This window comes from Hakea prostrata, chromosome 6 (genome assembly GCF_041222555.1).
Source record: "Hakea prostrata isolate BN-2017 chromosome 6, UWA_Hpros_2, whole genome shotgun sequence".
Taxonomy (NCBI): domain Eukaryota; kingdom Viridiplantae; phylum Streptophyta; class Magnoliopsida; order Proteales; family Proteaceae; genus Hakea; species Hakea prostrata.
The window spans coordinates 18,349,243-18,374,261 of NC_142605.1; the positions used below are offsets into that span (position 1 = coordinate 18,349,243).

General features: G+C 37.1%; 1 protein-coding gene across 10 annotated transcripts in view; it reads right to left on the reverse strand.

Moving 5' to 3' along the window:
* The window catches only part of HDA15 (histone deacetylase 15), a 66,119-nt gene that overhangs the window by 16,379 nt on the left and 24,721 nt on the right, over window positions 1-25,019 (reverse strand). For all 10 annotated transcript variants that reach the window (XM_089158192.1, XM_089158190.1, XM_089158187.1 and 7 more), the window contains 5 exons: window positions 16,830-16,898; window positions 9,639-9,747; window positions 7,200-7,279; window positions 6,740-6,822; window positions 6,591-6,636 (listed from right to left, as the gene is read on the reverse strand). In XM_089158192.1, the coding sequence (XP_089014318.1) occupies window positions 6,591-6,636; window positions 6,740-6,822; window positions 7,200-7,279; window positions 9,639-9,747; window positions 16,830-16,898 (387 nt within the window). The remainder of the gene's footprint in view (window positions 1-6,590; window positions 6,637-6,739; window positions 6,823-7,199; window positions 7,280-9,638; window positions 9,748-16,829; window positions 16,899-25,019) is intronic.

The following is a 25,019-nucleotide window of genomic DNA, read 5'->3' on the forward strand; positions in this document are numbered from 1 at the left end:
AGGAACCAACCTCTCTTACCCGCAACAACTGTTGCCCTCAATACACCCTTCCTCATTGGTTCCTACTCAAATTAGAAAACCACTAACTTATAAAACGAAATCTAGGACGTCTAGAGGCATCCACATCAAGTTCATTAAGGATTGAAGCTGACCAAGGAATGTTAATATCAAAAGTTCTTGTCCTAGCTGCCGAATTTGCCAAAAAAATCTGCCACTGTATTAGTTTCACGATAGCAATGTGAAATCTTCCATTCTATAGTTCAGCAAATATTCTTGCAACTCTCTCCACATATAAAAAATATACCAAGGTATTTTCTTCTGCTGTATTAAAGTCACCACAGCTTTTGAATCACTTTCTACCCAAAGCTTTGTAATTTGTAAATGTCTTGCCCAACGTAATACGTGAATGAAAGTTTCCAATTCAACCTCAAAGTTGGTTTTAATATCTAAAACAATACTGAAATTGAAAACCACCGCAGCAATTTCATTTCGAAATACTCCTCCACCGCCAGACCTTCTTGGATTGCCTAAAGAAGACCCATCAATATTTAGTTTTACCCATTCTGCAGCAGGAGGACACCAAAAAATTTCTTGTGGAGGAGCAGCACTAAAGACAGAGAAGTGAAGGCCCAGTCTTCTTGCATCTAAAAAAATGGTAGGAGTTACTTTTCTCCCATCCATTTTAAAGCCAAACTATACTAAGTCTGAAAAAATTAAACTCACCACCTCATCAGTCCTGAAATTTAAATTTTCAAACCGGATTTGATTGCAGACCATCCAAAGAAAGTATAAAAGCAAACAGCATCCATTAATCCAAGCAGTCCGTAAAGGAGACTGTGAAGCCTGGTGTTTCCAAGCTTTAAACGACTCTACAATCGAATCTTTTATTGTCCAGCTATAACCAAACTTTGCTGCAAAAACTTTTCCACATCCACGTGAAAATGGGCAGTGAAGAAAGAGATGTCCTATTTTAAACCTACTTAGGAAGTCAATCAACATAGTAATCAAAACTTTGTCATGGAAATTTTGGACGAAATAAATAGTTAATTTTGATAGTTGGGATTGATTAGAATCCTACCATATTGTGCTTCAAGTGCTTGCATCAATGTAGCAATTGCACATCTTTCTACATAAGAAACATGTAAAATTACTACTTTCATTTTCATACTTATAATTTGATATAGTTTATAGTCATATGTAATGACATTTGATGAGCTGAACTTATGCTTGTGTTCTTTTCTGAATAATCTTTCATAATTATGATTCTTGAATGCTTGTTTTTTTTTAGACGAATGTGATTCTTGAATGTTTGTTTAGCTTAAAATAGAAATTTATCAGCTTAAAAGTAGTCGTATTGAAAAAATTTGACCCAACCGCTTTAGTCACCTACCGCCTAAAAACATTAATCCTTGCTTGGTTTACTACAATTGACTGAGGTCAACTGACTTCAAGTTTTTTGCCATATCTCAATTTGTACAAGTAATTAAGTTATACTTTGCAACTTCAAAACCACATCTTCCAACAATTCAAATTGTTTCTAAGTAAAGGGCAAGAGACCTTGGCATGAAATTGAAAAAGAAATTAGCATTCTATAGTTCAACAGAGTTATGGCAACATTATACATCCGAATTCCTCAAATCAAATATACTTTATGTAGTTTATTCCAAGTGGTAGAGATTCCAATGCAAATCGTTCACAAATTCAAGCAAACTCTTTTAATTAGGCTGTCAAAACATGTTTTTCGATATTATTTTTGAGACATGGTGCATATTGGTGAAGAAAAAGAAAATCTTACAGATATAGATCCCTCCTTTCTTCTTGGAATACCCAAATGTGTTCTTCATTCTATGTACCACATACCCAATTTAGATCTTTCAAGCAGTTAATGGCTGCAAACATCATCACTATGAGTGATTGGGCCCCTCCAGCCTAGCACAGTGGCAGGAGCATTGATCTTATCAGCACAAATTTGACATGAATGAAACTTCCGAACATGTTGGCAATAGTCGCTTTCCATTGTCGACCAATCCAATAGAAGCCTATAGGCAGAACCTTCTTTGCTAGCATACGGCTGTTCATGTGGGGACCACAAGCTCCCTCATGACTTTCTTAACTCCCTCAGTGTCAACACACTTCAAAAGGATATGATTCTACGGCTTCTTAGAAAGTGCATAGAATTGCACGGCTAATCTCTGGATGGCTCTTTAGTATGTGGTCATGGCATCAGGAGGAAAAATTATGTCTTCCAAGAACGTCACAATGTCATGAAACCACGGCTTACCTTTCCGCTTCTCCTTCTTCGATTGCCAAACAATATGCAGGAACCTCTTTCACTTTGATCTCTATTGGCCAGATATCAATAACTATAGCACCACAAAAAGCCGGCCTTTGCTTACCTCTCTTCAGACGTGCTAGCTCTCGTTCTATCTTCCTTATTGAGCCGTCAATAGTTTTTGTCAGAATTTGAAGACTGAAATGAAGGGTTTTGTTACATAGTGGTTGGAACAAGATATGCAAGCTGACCAATAGGCAGGCGCTCGATAGAGCCCCCATACCCCTTCTGAAGGAGGTTCTATTAGCCGAGTAGGAAGAGCAAACAAACTGAGAAGGATTCTCTTTGACCGGTTGAGAAGCACCTGTCTAACTACATCCAACTTCAACTGGCAATCAATTGAAATAGATTCCCTGGCTCCAAGTGAGTGTCGTGACTCTGTCCTGTAGTTAGGGCTTAATACCCACTAGTAGTGGATCCAACCACCCAAGCTGCTTAGGCTGATCTCTCCTTTTCAGTCCTGCCTGTTGACCTAGTTGGTCATGCAGTTGGTGCAGGGAAAATGCGCTAGAAGACCATAGGGTAACTACCAGCATAACTTAGACTTGATCACTTGATCTCTTCTGGCCCTTGGAGCTCCAAAGTGGGTGAGGACTTCATCTAGTCTTTGAGAGCTTTTTATCATTTGGCACAAGATTGTCTGGTTCAAAAATCACACTCCAATCATAGGTTTACCATTTGTCAGGCCCTTCCCAACTGCCTTCCAGCGGTTCTTCTTAATCCACCATTACCAATTCTCTGTGTACGCTGCTGTTGCTTTGCTAGAATGCTGCAGAAGATATTGATCACCCTTTTCTACTAGCCCACTATCCTCCTTTGTTTGGTGGAGCATCCAGACAAAATGTTGCCCAAACGTCAAGGATCCTTTCAAAGAGAATGGATTGTTTGTGCGGACACATGGTTTGAGATCCCAATCCCTATAGGAATCTCGGTCCCTCAAAAAATCGAGATCTCAATCGAGATACAGTAAATTTCACCACCTCAACTCGAGCCAACTTGGTTAATTTTAAGCACAATTTGGGCTTGAATTTGGTATTTAGCCTATTTTAGGCCTTTCAAACAATGTGGCGGCCTTAGATTTGTGAAAATAACTAGTGCATATATGAGTTCCAACTCAATCCTAACTTTGAAATTGATACACTGAAGGAGTGAACATGTAGACTTATATAACATGAGATACACAACCATTACTTAATATAAATGAAACAAAAAGGTTTAAAGTCAAATAATACATCAAACACGTCCACTGTTTTCACAATTTTATATTACAACAGCAGTGTACTTAATACGTCATACCACAAGAGTGCAAGAGTAAAATCAATAAGTTAAACAACTTATTGATGCCGACTAGGTAGAGATTTGACCAAGTTTCCGGCATAAAAATCCAGCAAAATCCCCAACCAGCAAGGGGGAAGAAATTGAGTAGAGATAGCTCAAGATCAAGTCAAGATACCTAGATCTTGACTCGTCTCAACTGAAATAAGGAATATCTAAGAGTGGGATGAACTGAGATCTTGGTAGAACCGACCGAGATCTCGGCCGAGATTTTGGAAGTCTCCAAGTTTTTGTAGGCTATCATGTCTCAAAGTCTCCAAAAAAAAAAAAAAAAGAGCTGAGATCTTGGTAAGATCTCATGAGATTTTGAACTATGGGTGGACATGTCCATTGCCAGATCATCTGTACATGATGTTGTGGGCCAAGCACCTCTTTTCTGCCACCATCAAAGAAATTTTGGTGATATACTCATATAAGCATAATTTCTCCCTCTGGCCGAAACCAAATTGGGCACCAAGGCCCAACCCAAGTGGCACTACAAGTGGGCTTGCCGAGCCCTCTAGGGGTATTTGGGTAATTTTTCCCCTGATGCAGTAATTATTTTATCCCAGAATTTTTATTTTTTTTTTTTAACTTTTGCGAGTCCAAATCTACTTTTATTTCTTTAATTGAGTTAGTTTTGTGAGTCCTGGTAAGAGTTAGAACCCCCATTGGAATCCATTAAAAATAGAGATTCATTTTGGATAAATAGCTTTTACTTGGAAATTTACCACCTTTTCATTTATGCCTGTTATTTATTGAGTTGCTAAGTCTAGTTAGGTTTCCTAGTTTTGAGTCCAAGTCTTTTCCCTCCAATTGTAGGGCTATATATAGCCCATTTTAGTCCATTGTAAAGATATGTTGACTTTAAGAAAATTGAGAATCTTGGAAATCAAGTTGTGGCTTTCTTGGGAGGGCCATGGCTGTTTTAGGTGGTCTTATTCATCAATTCCTGCAATCTTCTTCAAGTCCCAGCAATAATTCAACAACTCCAGCAGCAGAATTTGGAAACCAAGTACAACAGCTAAGAAACCCCTTCCCCTCTCATCACAGCCACCAAGAATCCCCTCCCACCCCCTGCAATCCTCTCTAAACCCTTCCCCCACCCCTAGGCAGCACCCCCTCCCCCATCTTTTCTCTCTTGGCCCACTTTCTTTCCCTCTCTTTCCCTTTCTTTGTCTTACAGCAGATCTGGAAAAGTAAAACCAAAAAAGAAAAGAAAAGAAAAGAGAAGAAAGCAAGATAAAAGAAAGGAAAAGAAGAAAGAAAAGGAAAGAAAAGAAGAAAGAAAAGAGGAAAGAATCCAAGACTCACCAAGAAACTTCCCTTCCATTAGAGATATTTCCCTAAACCTTCCCAAATCAATTTCCCCACAATTTTTTTCAACCCTAAACCCTCCCATACCCAACTGCAGGCTTCCTAGAAATCTCCCATCTCCTCTTTCATCTCTTCAATCATCCCTACAATCTCCCTTGACCAGCCCAAGCTAATTTTATTAAATCCTTTCCATCCCATATTGATTTTAGTTATCTAGAACTATCCTATAGGGATTTCATAAAACCCTAATTTTCTCCTCACCAACAAATTTAGTTCTGTTAAACCACATCTTATCCAACCCTACCCCTTTAGATCCCAATTTTATCTCCTTGTCCATCCCTACAAACCATAACTATCCCACCCATATTTATCAAATCCATCCAAACTATCCATCTGATAGTAATTGTCCATCCGATCCTAATCTGCTAGTTACATTGCTGGTTCTCAAAGAATTGATTCTGGCTAACCCTAAATTCTAGGGGATTATTTCAAAGAATCTTAACCCCTAGAGTTGGGTTACATTAATCGCATGGAGCAAAATTTCAGGAAATGGTCCACCACTTCTAGATCTTTGCAACAGAATTGGGACATCATTAAATTTGGAACTTGGAAGTAGGAACAAGATTTCTTGCCACCTCCAGTCTGTACTAATCCCCAAGGAACAGGAATATTGCTGTTTCCTTGGGGTCTTTCGACCTCCATTTTGCAAGCACTAGTCTTGTTTTTATTTGCTTTTTTGTCTTTGTTCCTCTCCCCCTCACCGGGGCCCCTTGTATTCTTTATCTATTTGGTAATGAATTAATTATTCCCCCAAATACTAGACACCAGTTGTCAATTCTCTCAATTCTGAAATGCTTTCCAGTTTTCTAAACCATAAATTACTAAACTAGATTCTTCACCCTGTGTCTGTTTTCCCTAACAGAAGATCCATGATATCACTCATCTTCTTATTAATATATTAATTAAGCCTTTCCTGAGTTATTATGAGAGAAACTACATGTTTAATTGTACCATATCTTACTTCCCATACCACTCTTCAAGATATGATTTTTGCAAACCATACTCTCTTAAATACACAGCTACTTAGTGTTTGTTTATTCAAGCTGACTTATTAGATTCTGAAATATTTATATCCCATCTGCTTAGTGCAGTACAAGGACTCAAATCACTTCTAGATTCGTCCTAGAATTCCAAAATTACATCATATTTATTGGTTCCAGTCACAATGGCCAAACTGGATCGTTCACTTCCTGTCTGAAAATAGTTACCTCTATACAATGTTATAACTGTGACAGTAATAATGTCAATTATGGGAAGCAACTAAGAGTAAAATAAGAGAAAAAAATAGGAAAAATGGTAAGGGAATTTTCCAGAAGGACAACCAACAACCTACCAAATCTGCATCACATTATTTAAAAAAATAAAAATAAAAATAAAAGAAGAAGAAGAAGAAGAAGGGAGCAAACAAAAATGAACTCCATAGTCCTGGATCTCTTGACTCATGAAAATAATAAAATGAGGCAACACTGATCCTATCAGCGACTAATAGACAGAAGAAGTAGGATTTTATTACTGACAATTTACTCATACAATGTGGGAGACCGGAATTTGAGAGAAAAATAATCACCTTTATCACTGCTGTAGCGGAGGACGATATTGAACGAAGATTGTAACTGGAAAAAAAAAATATGTGAGTTTGTATATGCTGTAAGTGAAGAAAGTAGGGGAGGAAGAACTTAAAATAAATATAAGCTTGAGGCGTAGTAAACCACCAACCCCCCCTCAAGAATTACAAGCAACTTTCCACCAGAGAGGGCACTCAGCAAATGTGCCATTTGTGCAAAGCCAGCCGGAGTTACCTACATTGAAAAGATTTCAAAGATATAAGAGAACACGCATCAAAAATATATACAGGACCTCAAATGTTTACACAAATCAAAACCTAGAATATCAGAAAAGGTCTGAAATGTAATTATTAATGACTAAACAGTCATCATTGTCAAGGCATTGACTAGGTTTCCAAGCACTTCAGTTGCTTAGATGGTCACCTTGGTTGCCTTGTTAGTGTCTCTTTGCATCTAGGTTTCCATCAACTCCTTGGATCACCTAGATGCTGTGACAATTGTGATTACCATATTTAAGGTATAAAACACAATCTTTATTCAAAACTGCATACAGAGTTCCTGGACACAGAGTAAGATAAGAAGGGATGTTCACAACAAATAAAAGTTCTCACATCACAGCATCCAAGTGGATCACCCCTAGCAGCATCAAACCCCGCAGATATGATAGTGATATCGGGGGAAAACTCCAAAGCTGCAAGTAAAAAAATTCGGACAGTATTAGTTACCCAGGAATAGAAGCTAAAACTTCAGCAGAACACAGAAAGCATACAGCTAACTAACATCCAAAGGGGTACAGAAAGTTCTACATTAGATATGGAACCTAGACAAATGGGGAAGAAAAACTAAGAACAATTTCATGAACACAAGTATCAACATACTGCTCCAAAGAATTCTGGAACATGCTAGAAAGGATTCAGATAAAGACATCATACATTTAAAAAAAAAGTAAAAGAAAAATTCCAACCACAATTATACTGCTTCAAAGAAGTTTATGTCATGCTAGAATGATTCAGAGAAAGACATCATGCATTTAAATAGAAATGCAACCATACACTCCCATGGAAATGGGCTCATCACATTTACAAATGAAGATGACCATATCTGATATATTCATAAATTTTTATCAATTATGGTATAGTATTTTAAAATAAATATATAATAAGAGTTATTTTTAATTTAATAATGAAAAGACAAGAACTAAAGAAATTGCTACATCATTATTTTAGGAGCTTTAAATTACGTGGAGAGCTCTCATGACAATGCAGCTTATGCAACAGTTTAAAAACTAAAAATATTAGCAAAATGGCTGACAAGGAAAGTAGAGACCTAACATGGAAGTATGACATACCTAACTACTGATAGGGTATGATAACAAAAGGTCACCATGTAATTATTGTGGTAAGATGACAAATTCAGGTAGGACCACAAGACTGAAGTAGGCATCTGGCTGGTGGCTAAGCTATGTGGCCAAATGCTCCAGGGTCTCTATTGAGGTTGATGAAGAAAGGAAGACAAAGGAATTTGGAAAAGAAAGGGGTAATACGGTGGTCAGATGAGGCAATACTACATAGACACCTAGGAGTGCATGTTCGGCTATAACAGCAGAAACCAACCCTTAAATGTGTTGACAAGGCTTAACATAGGCTGGACAGAAACTTCCAATCCTTAGAGACCCTTAAAAGCCACCAAGATGGGCAATCAAGTTGGAGCAAGATGGGAGGAAATCTTTTCTCCAACTTGCAGAGATCTCAGTTTTTTGGCCCACCGAGATGGCCACCTAGGTTGAATTCTCGAACCATGACCTCAGGTGGAGCCAAGGAAAGAGCTGAGTGATGCAGTTTGACTGCCAAAAAAGTCTCAGCTTTAGGGGTTTCACCCTACACCAGCACCATTATGTTCAGGTCGGGTGCATGGGACCCCTCCTACAGCAGCAGCTAAAATTGTGGGTTTAGGTTTAGGTTATTTCGAATTTTGAAGGTTTAGGTTATTTCGAATTTTGAATGGCCTAAAAATTGTCTTATCTAAGTCTTATTTAAAGTTGTAATTCAAATAGGAAAGCTGAAGTTACTGTTCACATGAACAATAAGAAAAGATTTAGCCAAGGAGTAAATGCATAATTACATTTCTAGCAACACTCCAATTCTTCTGCTCCATGAGATGATCATTAAAATTAAAATACTAGTTGATACACTACATTAATAGTGTACCAAACAAAATTATCATGTGTCTAATGTAGTTTGATATAATGTATCGGAACTAGATTGGATCAGCCTAATATGAGATAGCTTAAAGGGTTTTGTTTAATGCATTAAGCTAGCTCCAGGGCTTTTGGTGTATCAATATTTAGAATTAGAGCTGGGCACCAAGCCAGAATTTTGAGTAATCAAAATGCCTATTGGAACTGAATGAAAGACATTGGAAATGGCTAGAGCTGCCAGCCAAAACTCAAGGAAGAAGTGGAGGTGCTTGTAAACGTCTACCTAACACTAGAAGTAATGATAGCTGCAGAAGTATGGTGGCATTTACTGTAAGCCTAATGGGCTCAATCCAGTGTACGGGTGCCAAATTGGGCCAGCCTATTATAGAAAAAGATAAAGGGTTTGATTTAATGTGTTCCATCCATTCTGGGGTATTTTGGTGTAAGATCAAGTACAAGAAAAATTGATGCATTTAATAACCTCTAGCTCAGTAACGTGAAAATGCCCCAATGAGTATATCTCATGACCAAGTAACAAACAATTCCATATGTAAAGATTTAACATCTAATGATGCAGAAGTCGGAACAGTTAGATTACCTTATAATCATATAACAACAATATTGATTAGAATGCAAAAGTACAACCATAATTTTGGTCCAAACATTAACTTGATATCACCATGACTTCCAGTTATTAATTTGTTTTGATCCAATTAAAGCACCATAGAGAAAGGGAAAAGATTAAATAAAATAACAAGTACTCACACAAATTCCGGTCCAACATAAGAGAAGGGAATTAAAAAAACAGAAGGTTATTTTCATTTCCATTGGAAATAAAAGAGAAGGGATGGACCTATAGGAAGGACAATATGCTGAAAAGCAAAGATGTAATCATTATCACCAATTCCTCCGCACCTCCATGGAATATTTACTGAATAACCTTTTGCTTCCTCACTCCCAACCTGGTGACAAAGATGAAATTAGGTCATTCTCCAGACCCGAAAAGCAGATTAAAATTTTGAGAAAGGAAATCAGACAGAAAACCAAAAAGTTCTACATGGAAAAAAATTTGTTCATGCACACACGCTGAGAAGCAGAGATACCTACTTTCAAAAAGGAAAGACAAACAAAATGTCCACCAGGACATAATGCAAGCATGCACACAAATAGGAATTAAAATCTTAGAGAAAAGCAAAGAAGAAAACTGTTTTAATGTGAGGAATTGCTCCTCTAAAAGTATATTAAACTTATGTCCACTAAAAGAGAGGAACATGAGATCAGAATCAAACAACAGGATGCATTACTCTTGTAGGGACAAATGTTTATCACAACATTACTCCAAAATTTTGGACTGGAGAATTGTACTGCAAATAAGAGACATGCCAAACTCATCACAATTTATGTCCAATCCATGTTCCCATTGATCAAATGTTGACAAATTCTCATTCTAACACATTTACCACTTAATAGTAACCAAGATACAAAGAAAGAGTGATTTCCATTGAAATAGTGGACCTCAATCCCTTTCACTCCTTCCATTTCCGGTGCAACTTGTCACAACTACCATCAATTTTATACTAATGAGCAACCGGTCATTAGAATTTTCTACCTCCAACTCAAACTTCTCACAGACACCATGGTCTTATCTTTTAACAAAAAACCTTCCTTTTTTTTGGTGTAGTAGCATTGAAGTTGCTAAATTTTACATACCTGATACTCAGAACTCCAAGAAACCTCAGATCAGGGTACCACATTCTGTATATGGTAATCAGCAAGGGTATCAGACTATTTCTTCATTAGTTATGCATTCAGAATAAGTCGCTGGACACTCATCCACCAAATAACAAATTTAACAGCCCAATCCAAAAGGGAACCAGCATTCGATAATACAACCTGCCCTTCCCAATTCTGTTCATCTATTACCCAACTTTGCTTTGTTGTTAAGAATTTGCAAGAATGTGGTGCCTCATTGCACCATATTTCTTGCAAAACTAATCAAACAGAATGTTGTAAAATTTGATACAATTGTCAAACCTCATGTGCTTGATATTCATGGCAGCGCACTTCTCAATCCCAAGTCTCCCATTGCTTGAACCTGACAAAGATGTCATTTCTATGCTTCAAAAGTGTACCCAAGACCTTTCTGGAGAAGTAACCAATATAGAAGACGAAACATCAATAACAACCCAACAATTGAGGACGAGCAGGACCCAAAAGATGTGTGTGCACATTTATGACACCCTTGATCCTTGAACTGCTGCTAAACTTAATTGTGCAGTGATTGCCAAGACATATGCTCAAGAAGTCCATCTTTCTGGTTCATCTAACCATAAAGCAAACAAGTGTTGTGTTCAGCATTTTCATGTCCCTCTCACTCATCTTCCCAAGCCACATTTCATTATTAATTGTTATCAGTATCACCATCTAAGTCTCCTCCTCGGGAAATAACACCACATGATAGAGCGACACAATGTTTTCTAGAAAATGATAGTGATGGAAACCCAATTTTAGGGTTAGGGTTTCTTGGATGAATTCCCTAAAATTTAGGGTTTGCCCAGAATCTTCCAGCAACTGATTTTCAAAAATTAATGGGATGATGTAAGGTACCAAGGATGATCCTTAAATTATTATAGGATGAAAAGGGTCAATCTAAAATTATGTGGAAAAGCTCTATTTATCACAATTCAAATGGGTTAGGATAATTTTGGGGAAAGGGAAAAATTAGGGTTTTATCAAAACCCAAAGTGGGATGGTTTACTAGGCAGTAGGACATCCAATATCAATATGGATGTACCAAAGAAATATAGGATGCGTCAAGGATTCCTAAGAAAGCCTGCGGTTGGATATGAGAAGGGTTTTGGATGGATTGGGTTGATTTTAGGGTGCTTTAACAAATGTTAAGATGGCTTGGGGTTTGAGACAAATAAGCAACCCCTAATGGATGGAAACTTTGGAGGGAAAACAATTCAATTGATGGGGCAGGATGGGATGGGATAAAGGTTTGAACATCTTGGGCAAACTTTCTTCTTTCTCCTTCCCCCCCCCCCCTTTTCTTTCCACTTTCTGTTCTTCTTTCTTTCTTTTATTTTATTTTTTCCTTTCTTTCTTTCATTTCTTCTTTCATTTTCTGTTTTCTGTTTTTTTCTTTTGTTTTCTGTCTTTTTTCTGGTCTCAGATCTGCCGCAAGTCAAATAAAACAGAGGGGAGGAGCTGAAAGGGAGAGAAAGGGGGAGGGATGGTGCCGCAAGGGAGCAAGGGGCTGGGGGGGGGGGGGGTTTCCTTGCTGCAGCAAAGCAGGGAAGGGGTTACAGGGAGAGTTTCCTTGCTGCCGCAAGGTAGGGAAGGGTTTCTTGGCTGCTGCTAGGGTAGGAGAAGGGTTAGGGCTGTTTGCACAAGGAGGAAGGAAGGGGAAGGGTTCTCAGTTGGGATCGCAGCGTAGGTGATGAGTTATACTCACTTGATGATGGTGGCTGCTGCTGGAAATTGTTGAATGCTCTGGGCAGATGCAAGAACCTGAAGAAGCTTGAAGAAAGGTGCTAATATTGGAAGAAGAACTTAACTTTAAATCCACTGTGGCTCCCTCAACAGGAAGCACAGTCGTCAACTCAATTAATCTTGTTCAAGAAAATCAGACTCAAGAAACTTACAAAGAAAGAATAGGCTTATTTATAGCCTACTAAAAGACTCTAAACCTAAGAGAGTTTCCTTTATAGATTAGGATCCCCTTACAATTCAACTCAACCGTCTAAATAATTAATTAAAGATCTCATGGAATCTCCTTGAAAATAAAGTCTGATAAGAGTCCATCTTTAAAGAAGAGTCCCAACGACTCAAGAATTTATTCTATCTCAAACTAGACTCCTAGCTAACCAAAGCTTCTCTGAACATTTAAAAAGAAAATTCTGAAAATAAAATCAGCAACTAATTAGGGCAGAGATGGACCAAACTACCCCTCTTAGAGGGTTCAGCCAGCCCTAGGTGCACCACTTTTGAGAGGGGGGGCACTCCAGGGGTTTGGCCAGCGGCTGAATTCTGGTCCACATCAGATAGAAAACATTGATACATCATCCCTATATTAAAAGTTAAAACTAGTGCCCGCTGCAATTCTAAGACCTCCTAGAAATGAACACTCATAGCATTTGGAGTCTAGAGTCCAGATACGAGGTCTCAACAATTGTACGACATGACAGACTTTTGTCAAGGTCCTCGAAATGCCATCATGAATCTTGATTCAGATTTCCTATACCTCAAATTTGCAAGCCATGTCAATTCCCATCAATCATCCAACATCAATTGAGGAACAAGTGCCAAACTACTCTCTCTCAAGACATATGTAAAGAAACAAGCAAATAAGGAATTCAATCATTTCTTGAGTGGTCAACACCAATGGCTAAGACGCAACATCATCAGAATCCTACAAAACTGCTTCAGCATTAGTACAGTTCGTATCTTTCTTTACCCATTCATCTTGATGCTCTAGGCAATCTTTTCTCAAAGTGCCTTTATGACATTGTAACGCTTAATTTTATTGACTAAGATTTAGAGCAAGCTCCACTATTTTGAGCCCCATTCATGTCTCCCACAACTAGGCCTTCTACCTGATTTTCTACATCTCCAAATACTTTCTTGCTGAACTCCTAACAGTTCCAAGGATGCTACATTACAAACACAGCCTTAACCCAAGTTAATGGGGTCTGCTACTTTGATTCAAAGAAAACAAAGTCACATATTCTATATTAAAAAAATTAACTTGGAACCAATAAACCTGGAGCTACTCTGAACAGGCAGTTCAAACTAGTCAAAGTTAGGGGTAGGGTTCGATGGCAGTTAGGGTCTGATGGTAGGGTATTCAATCTGGTGTAGGAAAATCAATTGGTGAAGGTCTGATAAAGTATTGATGGTGTAAAGTGATCTGATTTGTTTACCAGAAAAAAAGGTGATCTGATTTGAAGTTGCAGCAATAAAGGCTAGGCTTTTGGGTTTTGAAAAGACAGATAGTGGAAATTCAAAGGTATGGCCGCGTAGAATTCGACCAAAATCAAACCGTTTTGTTAGGATAGTATGGGGAGCAAGCGGTCAAATTTAAATATGATCCTGACTGTTGGATTAGTCTACGTGAAATTTAGGGTATGATAGACATGCAAGGATGGGTTTGATAGGGTTCTAATGAGCAGAATGGACTTGATCTTTGGATCTAAACCTCTAATATGGTAAGGGGTAATTGATCCACGTTTGGGGTTTCATGGTTGGTTGGATAGATCTGGACAGGATTCATAGTGCAGGGAAATTGAAAACAATAGGGTTGAAAATTCAGGTTTGGAGGTGTAGAGGATTAGAACATCTAGGGATGGGGTTGCTGTAACACAACTGCAGTTGCAGAAGCACCTTGCAGTAGCTTGTCTAGTGGCATTACAATATCTGCATCCAATTATAGTCGTACAGATTCAGATATTATCCTATTAGCTTTAGGATGGATTCAGGTGGCCAAGGATAGTTTTTGGGTCCTTAAAACTTAAAAAAGGTTCTCCTAAATGGATATGCACATGAAGCAAATACGAATTTTCAACTATCTGTCAACATCTTTACCATTGTAATCAAGAGGTTAGGGTTGAGAATTGAGAATTCTCTTTTTTCTACTCTTCTTAGTCTTTGTTCTTTGATTTTGCTTAACTTCTTACTATTGATTTTATTTTGCATTCTTTTAATAGAAAATTTAAAAAATAATAATAATAATAATCACATCATCCTTATAAATTTATAAAAATAAGAAAACATATCCAACAAGGTAACTTATTTTAACAGTCAGATAGGGTATTACCATATCAGCACCTGACTGGTTTTCAAACAGATTCAGAATCTCTTAAATGGATACAAATGCATATCGTGATGCAAATTTCGGCTATCCATTTACATCCCTATATATATAAGTCATATTATTATGTCATGCAACAGCATTTTGATTTGTTTCCTCAATGATTAGCTAATATGGAACTCATGTCATTCCTAACTTTTTTTACTGTAATTGATCATCAGTCCAATGTCTATGAGCACAAGCCCCAATTAGGTCTTGGTACTACTAGCTAAGAGAAAACTGGTCTCTGTAACGAACTTGTCTCCATTAGTTTGGGCAGGCCTGGTGTTGGGGCAGGTGGGCGGGTGTGGACGGGTGGATGTGTTTTCATGGGTAAAATCATTACTAGTTACTATTAGTTTGTATGCAACTTATCTTGGTCTCCAACCAACAAGAATTTATATATCAAAAGCATGGAGAAAATTTCTGTCGAAACCTAAGTTTCGGCCCAGCAAAAAATCGAAATTTTCAGGTTTCGACCGAAATTTCGGTGGGAACCTAGTATTTTTTTTTAGGGAGATTTCCACCCTAGGTTTTGGGCCTTATATGACCTCCATTTCATCTGACTTCTTGCCTTCTCCCTATTTGAAGCATAATAAACACAACGGAACCAGAATTTTGCCCCAAAAAGACTAGTCAAAAGTTATCATTTAAGTATACTAATAAATGATTGGTTCCAACAAGTACAAATTGTATTGCATACATGCATAAAATTATTAGCATACATGAATTGTTTGATAGAATGGTTATATATACAACAAGTCAACAAAGCAATGACCAACTAGATCAAGTGATGGTGTCTCACATGTATTAAGTTCAAGCCCATAGTATACATACGTATTTTGAAATTTAGAAAATAGTTTTTAAGATAAAAAAATAAAAAATAAAAATAGTTGCAACAGTCAAAATATAAGTTTAACAACACAATCATAGATTGATAGTCCTAAACTAAACCTAAATTAATTTCAAAACAATGCAAGATCATTTAAGGCTTGAAGAAAACAAATATGAACAAATTTAAGTTTGGAACTGCTGAGTATGGCTTATGCTTCACATTCAGTTGCCGATGAGTTTCCTTTGTAGTTTGGGCTTAGGTCAATGAATAGTTGTTGTGGCTTAAAAGGTGTTTGAAAAAAAAAAAAAAAAAAAAAAGAGAGCAAAAGAGGTGTTTGAAGGCAAAGTAGTAGTGAAAATGGGATAGAAATTAACAAAAACCAAGGAAAAACAAGTTTTAGTGTCGAAACCTGCGAAATTTCAATCGGAACTTGCGAAATGGGCAAAATTTCCTAAATTTTGGTCGAAACTTTGAACTTTAGGGAAATTCTTGGAGTTTCATTTCGTTCAAAATTTTGTGGATGTTTCAATCGAAATTTCGACCGAAAATTCTTCCATGATCATAAGTTCATAAAGCACCTTTTATCTATTAAATTATGTTATTATGTTTCCTATCACTGAAACTGAGGATGATGATTTTTCAAACGCCCCACAAATAAAGACCACGTAAGGCATTTCATATGAGTAGAAGACGCCTACAATCCAATGATACTGATGAGAGGATGACTCTAAGATTCTAAAAGGTTGTACCAGTGCACAAGGCTCCTGCATTTATCAGCAGTATGAAAAGCGTCAGTCTACTTGGAAGTTGAAACAGAAAAAGATACAAGACCCTTGAAACCCTCTAGCAACTAGAGGCTAGAGCATAATCATCAAATACTTACCAATGTCAAATGAACTCTGGAACAGGATCTAAATTGCCCCTCTAATAGTCTTATTTTCTCAATTCCATGAACCTCAAAAAGGAAAGGGAATGATTGCATAAGGTAATTCCAATGAAGTTTCTGATATTAATTGTCAATTACCTTTTACATCACTAAATCTACTAGAATGCAAGCATATGTATAGTTTTAGACAACATACAGAGTACTGCAACCCCCCCCCCCCAAACCACAAGAAAAAAAAAAAAAACCATGGCAAAACAAATAAATAAATAAATAGACAAATAAAAAGCCAATGACCGAATAAGAAATGGAAAGGCCTAGTACTTGCATCGATTAAAGACGTTACGAAACAGGAGATCATGCAAAGTATAAGCAGCATGATTTTTTCCATTCATCTCCAAAAGTAAAATAAATACTCTCAGAGATAGTCCACTGATTAAATTCAAATCGAAACAATGGAAATAAAATTAATTACCTCATCAGCTGCTCCTGTACCAGGGTAGAACCTTCCTGCCTCATGCCTATGCAAGGAAATATACAATACCTAATCCAATGCATTCAATAAGGACTTTGAAATCAATCCAATGTGCAAGGTAGAAGTAGAAAGAAGTTATTAACCATGCACAAAAAGGCTAAAGCCAACAACAAAATGTCAAAGGTGACAAGTTAAACGTATACATATCATAATGACTCATTGTCATTCATAACTTCCAGCAAACGATTTTGCATGGATCCAGAATTTTATATTTTCGACCTAATGTGGGGACATCCCCCAAAAGCAAGGACTGTACTATTACTTGCATGAAGTGAATGGTGAATGAGGATTCACAAGGGTATCCCTAGTAAGCAACACCAATAGTATACAATCATTCATGAAGAGTTAGTAAAGGATACAATTAGGAACATGGTTGTCAAAGTGTCCGCCTAGGTGGCAAGGCGGTTGAAAAACCGCCTTGTTTTGAACCGCTTTGTTAACATGCAGTTTTTTTGCTGCTCTTTCACCTAATTGCTACCACTTTGTCACCTTGTGCACCTTATTGCAGCCTAGACGCCAAAACAGTCACATTTTTTACATTTTGTACATGATACTATTTTTTTCTTAATTTCTTTAAAAATCAAATTTTATTCTACAAAACCATATACGAACTTAATAGTTAGTCATTTTGGAATTGGGAATCAATGAATCATTAAATGGATAAGGCACTTATTTGGTATCACACTATCATAGAGGTAAGTACTACTTTCATTTTCATACTTATAATTTGATATAGTTTATAGTCATATGTTATGATGCTTGATGAGATGAACTTATGTTTGTGTTCTTTTTTTAATAATCTTTCATAATTATGATTCTTGAATGCTTTTTTTTTAAATGAATGTGATTCTTGAATGTTTATTTAGCTTATAACAGAAATTTATCAGCTTGACCCAACCGCTTCGGTCGCCTTGTTGCCACCTAAGCGCCGCTTTGTCGCCTAATCACTTAAACAGAGCCCCTACTGTTTTGGCCGCCTTGACAACCTTGGTTAGGAAAGAGGAATGAGGAGAGGACTTCCAGTATTAAAATTTGCTATTGCTTATGATTTATCAATAGTAAACATGCTTCAAAAAGAGAGTCAATAACCCCAAAATTAAGGAAGACGTAGCAAAGAGGTTTCTTTTCTGACTAGAAGGGCTGATAAGTTACAACAATAAAGAATTCAAACTTATACCTGGGAATAACTTAAGAATTAAACATATAGTAAGAGTAATGGCTATGTGTTTTCAAATGCTGACTTAAAACAAATTTGAGATCCCAAAGATAAAGATGATGGAACTAAACGGACATAACTTTTGGACTTCAATGGAGACACTAATATGATGTGGAACAGATTACATAAATTTAACAAAACCAAAGCCAAGAACTGACCATCATCAACAGAACCTTGGTGAAGAATGAAGTTCAAGCAGTCATTAAGGCTAAAAAAAGTAATTTTAGAATTTTGCAGAGCACTAAGAATAAATAAAATACAGAAAGGTTTACTTGATAAGAAACTGAGGATATAATCAGGAAAGCAATTGAAAAATATGAGGAACTCAGACAATTTAAGCCCAAAAGAGGTAGAAAAACATATATTTTATAAATTAACTAAAATGGGAAAAAGATGAGTAGAGATTTCAACCATACTCGATGACTTAAAAGTGAAGATGATGGTTTATTGATAATTCACAAGGAAATCAAACATGGGAAAAATTATTTACAACTTACTGATGCAATTGGATTAGAATGATATAGGTTGGGCCTAGATTTTTTGGATTTCTTTTTAATGGGAATAAATAATAAAATCCTAAGGAAAGAAAAAAAGTTGGCACAAAGGATGGGTGTGCTTACTATAGATGGTTTCAGCAGTAGCAGTTATCTTCTCGGCATTCTGATACCTAGCATTTATAATGGGCATATAACTGATACACCCGAGGTGCATCCTTCTCAGTAGCCTAATCCTAGGAAAGGCCCTACAATGCTCAAATGCCCACACCAGATAAGCACCCAAATGTCTCAAAACGTTCTGTACGCAGCTCATGTACCGCTTAAATGGGCAAACAGCGCCAGATCTCTGTGGAGCAAAAGGACTCATTAGTTTAGGGGTTTCTTCACAGCTTTGCCTACTTATTATGGACTTATGGTAGCTAGGTTGGCATGATAAAGATTAATATTCTCTTTCAAATCAATTTGGTATCATGAAACAACTCATGATTGAAATGCATGCACCATGAAATAGCATTAGTACTTGACGCTTTGGAAGCATGAGGTATGATCAGGGACCATCAACAATAGAACAGGAACAAGAATATGTCACCTGTCTCTTGTGGGCATGGTTTGAGAACTCTCTCTCCAAACCATCTTGCTAGGCCAAAAGACTCAGATCTTGAGTTGGGATAAATTTTCTCTCCCAGCTCGATGGCCCAGGTTGGTGACTTATAAGTGGTCTTCTGGCACTGGGACTTGTTGTTCAGCCTATTTTGGGCATTCTAAACATAATGATCTCCTTGGATTCATAACAACTCTATACATGAGTTCCATTTCAACCCCATGTATGAAACTGTTGCGCTAAAGAAATGAAGATGCACACATATAAAACCTGTTCTACACATCATATACTTAATATTTATGAATACATTAATACACTATACATCACACATGTTCACCATTAATGTTTAAATTACAAAGTTCACAAGACAGGCATAAAATTACAACAATAAAATTCTGAGATCTCGCTGAGATGTCCAAGATATTAGCGACATCCAGCTGAGATTTGACCGAGATATTCTTGAGATATACAAGGTAAGACTGAGATCTCAGTGAGACTTGCTAATTTTTGTCTCACTTGCCTGAAAAAGCAAGATACCTTGCGAAATTCCGTGAGTTCTCAAACTATGCTTATGGGTGGAGGATGAGAATCCCTATCAAGGTTTGAGAACGCAGTTTCAGATCACAACTCCATAAACCAAAACCACTAATTTGGACTCAGATCTCAGCAAGTTGGTACAACTTTTTTTCTTTATTCATATTGAACTCATTTAATGGTTTTGGTGGGTTTATTACCTAGACTGGTCAGGAACTTGGTACACAACCTACTTTGAGCCATTTAAACACAATGGCATTATAGTGCGTCAAACAGGAGTCATCCAGATATAAGGCTACCAAAATAGAATGTTGACTGTGCCAGATTGATAAGGCTACACCATACTAAAAGGTCAAGTCATCCTATGCTTTAATTTGTAGCCTACGCCATACTAAAAGGTCAAGTCATTCTATGCTTTAATTTTACTCCAAATATGACACCCTCGATCAACTATTATTTGTCTTTTTACTATTTTCTTTTTCCTTTTTTTATCTGAACTGCTCATTCTTTTCTGTTTATTCCTTTGCTTTAACTTCTGTTTACAAGTTTACCCCCTGGTTTACTCATTACATCTTCTTGTGTTTTTACAATCCAGTTATTACAATTCTACTATCCACATATAGAGTTTCATTTATTTACAATTCAAACATCCATCTCCGAGTCCCACTTATTTACATTTTTGCTATTGTTACCATAAGCCTACTACATGGAAATTGTCAGCATGATTTATTCCTTTCAGTTAATGATTGAATTCACATGCAAATCAAAGTTTCTAAACTGATGATGGGTCTCCCAAAGCTTTCCAATATTAACAACTTCTTCTAAGATACAATGTCAAGTATGATACAACCGTTAGGACATATACAACAACAACAACAATAAGCCTTGTCCCAACTAAATGGGGTCGGCTACATGGATTCTTGCCCTCCAATCAGTTCTGTTCGAGGCCATGCTAGATACAAGGCCTAAGCTATACATATCCTTTCTCACCACTTCTCCTAAGGTTATCTTAGGTCTACCCCTAGCTCTTCTAGTTCCTTCAATATGGATTATATCACTTCTCCGTACAAGAGCATTTATAGGTCTCCGTTGAACATGGCCGTGCCACCTCAAACAACTTTCTCTAAGTTTATCACTTATGGGAGCAACTCCCAGACCAACTCTAATATGATCGTTTCTTATCTTAGCCATCCTAGTTTTGCCACTCATCCATCTTAGCATCCTCATTTCTACTACATTGAGTTTATCTATATGATTCTTTTTAATAGCCCAACACTCTGTACCGTACATCATAGTTGGTCGAACAACGGTCCTATAAAATTTTCCTTTAAGCTTTAATGGAATACGCCGATCACATAAGACCCCAGACGCACCTCTCCACTTCATCCACCCTATTTTAATTCTTTGGGAAACCTCATCTTCTAAATCACCTCTTTTACTTATGATTGAACCTAGGTACCTAAAACCATCACTCTGAGGAATCTCTTTATCGTCAAGTATCACCACCTCATCATCTGCCCGATCATGACTAAAGTTACAAACTAAATATTCTGTCTTCGATCTACTAAGTTTAAAGCCTTTTGATTTCAAAGCTAATCTCCATGATTCTAATTTGGTATTAATCCCCACTTGGGTCTCATCAATCAACACAATATCATCCGCAAAAAGCATGCACCAGGGACCTCATCTTGAATGTCTTTGGTTAATTCATCCATTACCAGTGCAAATAGATATGGGCTTAAAGTTGACCCTTGATGTAGCCTAACAGTTATCGGGAATTCATTACTTTGTCCCCCCACTGTTCTAACACTAGTCACCGTTAGGACATATCAGATATTGAAATCGAAGGCAAAGATCGAATTGATATACACGGTCCAATGAAAGTTGTAACTGAAGAATTGGTCAGGTGTCTGATTTCAGTTGTGAAACCCCATTATCAGATCCCCATTGAAGAGACAGCATTTGTTAACAACCATCAGTCAATTGACCATGAAATGCATTGAATCATCGCCCCCATCAAAGTTGATATTAATTGATCCCAATTGCATGATAATACTCTAATTTTACAAGAATCATGCAGGAGATTTTCTCAACATCAGGAGAGTTGATGCAAATATGCTGCCTTGGATTGACCAAAACCCAATTAGGTTTCCAAACCAAGATACACCTAGTCCAATTTAAGTCATGGGTCCAGTTGAATATTGAGAATTTAATTTACTTTAGTAATAATTAAAGTAAATAATATGTTAATATTTCAATTTTAGAAAGTGGGATACATTTGCAAGAGTTACAACTGGTTGGGAATTTAAGGAGATTATTTCCTTGTTAAAGTTTGTTTATTAGCTTACTAGGTTTCCTTTATTAGTTGGATTTTCTTCAAAAAGCTTGTATTAGGATTAAGTTCATATTGAACAGAATGAGCTGAGTTTATGGTTTCACCGTGTAAGAGCCTGTGTGGCTGTGTGCATGTGCACTTCTCCAAAGGAATTGGAAGAAGGGTCAACTTTTTATACTAGATTTTGACCAAAATTTTTGTCATTCCAACTCACTTCACAAAGAGTAAAAAAAATTGACTTCTCATGGCTAACTTAAAGCTTCTGCTCCATCTCGCTCAACAGTTCAGATTTTCTCACAAAAACCTCCAATATGTGGGAAAGTCCTTCACTCTACTACTCAACTAAAACTTGCTTGTCAACTATGGAGCATCCAATTTAACATTTCGGATGGATATAAAGCATCGTTTGGCCAAATTCCTCAAAATCCATCTACAGTGCTGTTGTCATGGACTTTGAGAGATTCTTCAAGCAGTTGATGAAATACATAGAAAACAAAAGCAATAATGATGCAAAATAAAAAGGGAAATCACAAACAATCAATCACGCAGTGAACACAAGTATTTATGTGGTTCCAAAGATCGTCAACTTCCACAGTAAGATGAGACGTGTTTCTCAAATTATGAAGAATAGGTAACAGCCACCATGGTAGAAGATCTCGGCAAAATCAATCTTAATTATTTAGTTGATCTTGAGACCAGATTATAGTCGACATCAAAAAACTACAATATCTTGGCCAGGATTTCAATATCTTGCAGAAATCCCACCACATATCTCTGTCTCGATCAACTTGAGTGCGAAGAACCTTGCTGAGATGCCAACCCACAGTAAAAATCTTGCTCAGTCTTGACTCCACTGGTGTGCTGTGAAGGGGAAACCCATACAAATTGGATCTTTTATGATTGTAGTAGGCAAATCTCACCTTGAAGGCTTGAATTATGATTTAAACATCTCTCTAGGGTGCTGCATTACATCTCAAATTCTCAACAACACTGAAAATAAAAATTACTACTCAAAAACCAAAATCTTTCACAGAAACAGACCTGACCTTGTTCTTGACCATGAAACTATTACGTGAAACAATGTCCATTGATCTATGGATTGACAAAGGCAGAAGGATTTTTTTGACAGAGTCATTTCAATACTAGCTACTCTCAAATGAACAGGATTTGTTACTTGTTAGTTGGTCACACTTAGAAGCTGATCTTAAAAATGAATATGATGTCCATTGTCTATATAGTTTCTTAATTCCTCATTCTTATTTAAGTTGTTTTACACCAGATTCTAAGACAAAGTACAATTTGTGGTTGAATGTGTAAAAACTAATGTTCTCATTGTGTTTAGGAAGCCTAAAATAGGGTCATGTCAAGTTTCAAGATCAATCTTGGCCATATGGCCACAGAAACCCACTACCAAGAGAAAACAATCCTAAAGTCATCACAGGGACATTGCATCAAAACTCCCCTGAAACCAAGTTCTAAAACCTTGACATCCATTCATCCTCACACACCTCTATAAGATTGCATTTAAATAAATAAATAAACAAATAAATTGAGAAGAAAAAAAAACTAGCTCTAAAGTTATAATTCCACAAAAAGAATAGATTGAAATGCCCAGACAAACCCACCAACAACATAGACTACCAAGCAAGGTGAACTAATAACCCTTTGGAATCAACCGTTGCCGACAGAGGGTGCAGCCTTCCTGTTCTCTATTTCTCAAGGTTGAGGTGGAGCAGATTGATGAACAAACGATGAACCAAAAGTGGATCTTCCACTCCACGAAAATCTTTAAATCACTTCTTCATAGTTCTCAAAAAACTTTAGATTTTAAGAAAGTGCCTACAGCTATGCACTTCTGGCTGGCTCAAATGCAACCATCTGGATGGAATTTGCTTCAGCAGAAGCTATCTCATGTATTGCAAAGGCCCTGCTCATGAGACATGATCCCTATTTACCGTAGTGCATCTCCATCTCTAGGTGTTGGTAGTGAGTGAGTGAGTGAAGGACTCTCCTTTTAGAGGACTGAAGAAACGAAAACTACAGGGTGATTGGAGACCAGGGCTGTAGTCAAACCATAGGGAGTGACGTCTATAGACGTCTGGCTTCCATTTTCTTCTCAGAATTTGAATATATCCTTATCTCTTCAACCAGTCTTGAGAGAAGCACCTGTGCATTGAGGGACATTGAGCCCTAAGATTTCCCTAACCACTAAAGTAAGCAATGCGCTGAAAGACAATATGCCACCAGTGACGGCCATATTTATAGGATTCAAAGCAAGGATCAAGATCTCATTTTTAAGGCTGATATCACCCGGATAGAAACTGAGATATGGCCGAGACGGGTCTTTTAGGGTAAAACTCTACACGTGATGAACTGGTCAAAACTGGTTGAGACCATTGAAACTAGTCAAAATTACTGAAACTTGTCTAAACATGCCAAGACTTGCAGAAATTTCTGAATTGGGCCGACTACATTAGTTAAAATTGGTAAAATTTTGGCATTTAGTGGTCAAAACTACCAAAATTCTTGAAATATTGGTCGAAACTACCAAATTTTCCAAAATAAACTTGAGACTTCATAATTTCTCCTCTGTTACGATTTCTTCTCTGTTAATTTCTCAGGTATCATAGGGTCCTCTTTTGAGATCTTCCTATTTTATCAATCCTGGTTAATTGGCCTTCATTACACACACACTTGACTGACCCCATTCGGATGGCAAAAGGTCAAGCTGAGTGCATCATTCAAAACATTCACAAATTTAACAGCCTATTATTTTTTTACTAATACCCAAGAACCTAGGTGAGGCCTGATTATTCGATATGAGGGTTATACCAAGGATATGATGGTGCAGCTCATATGTGAAAATTTGCTCATTAATCTTATTAAATATAATCTAGAGTATTGCAAACTCAAGCCATTTCTACCACATGTTAAGAGACATTTGAAT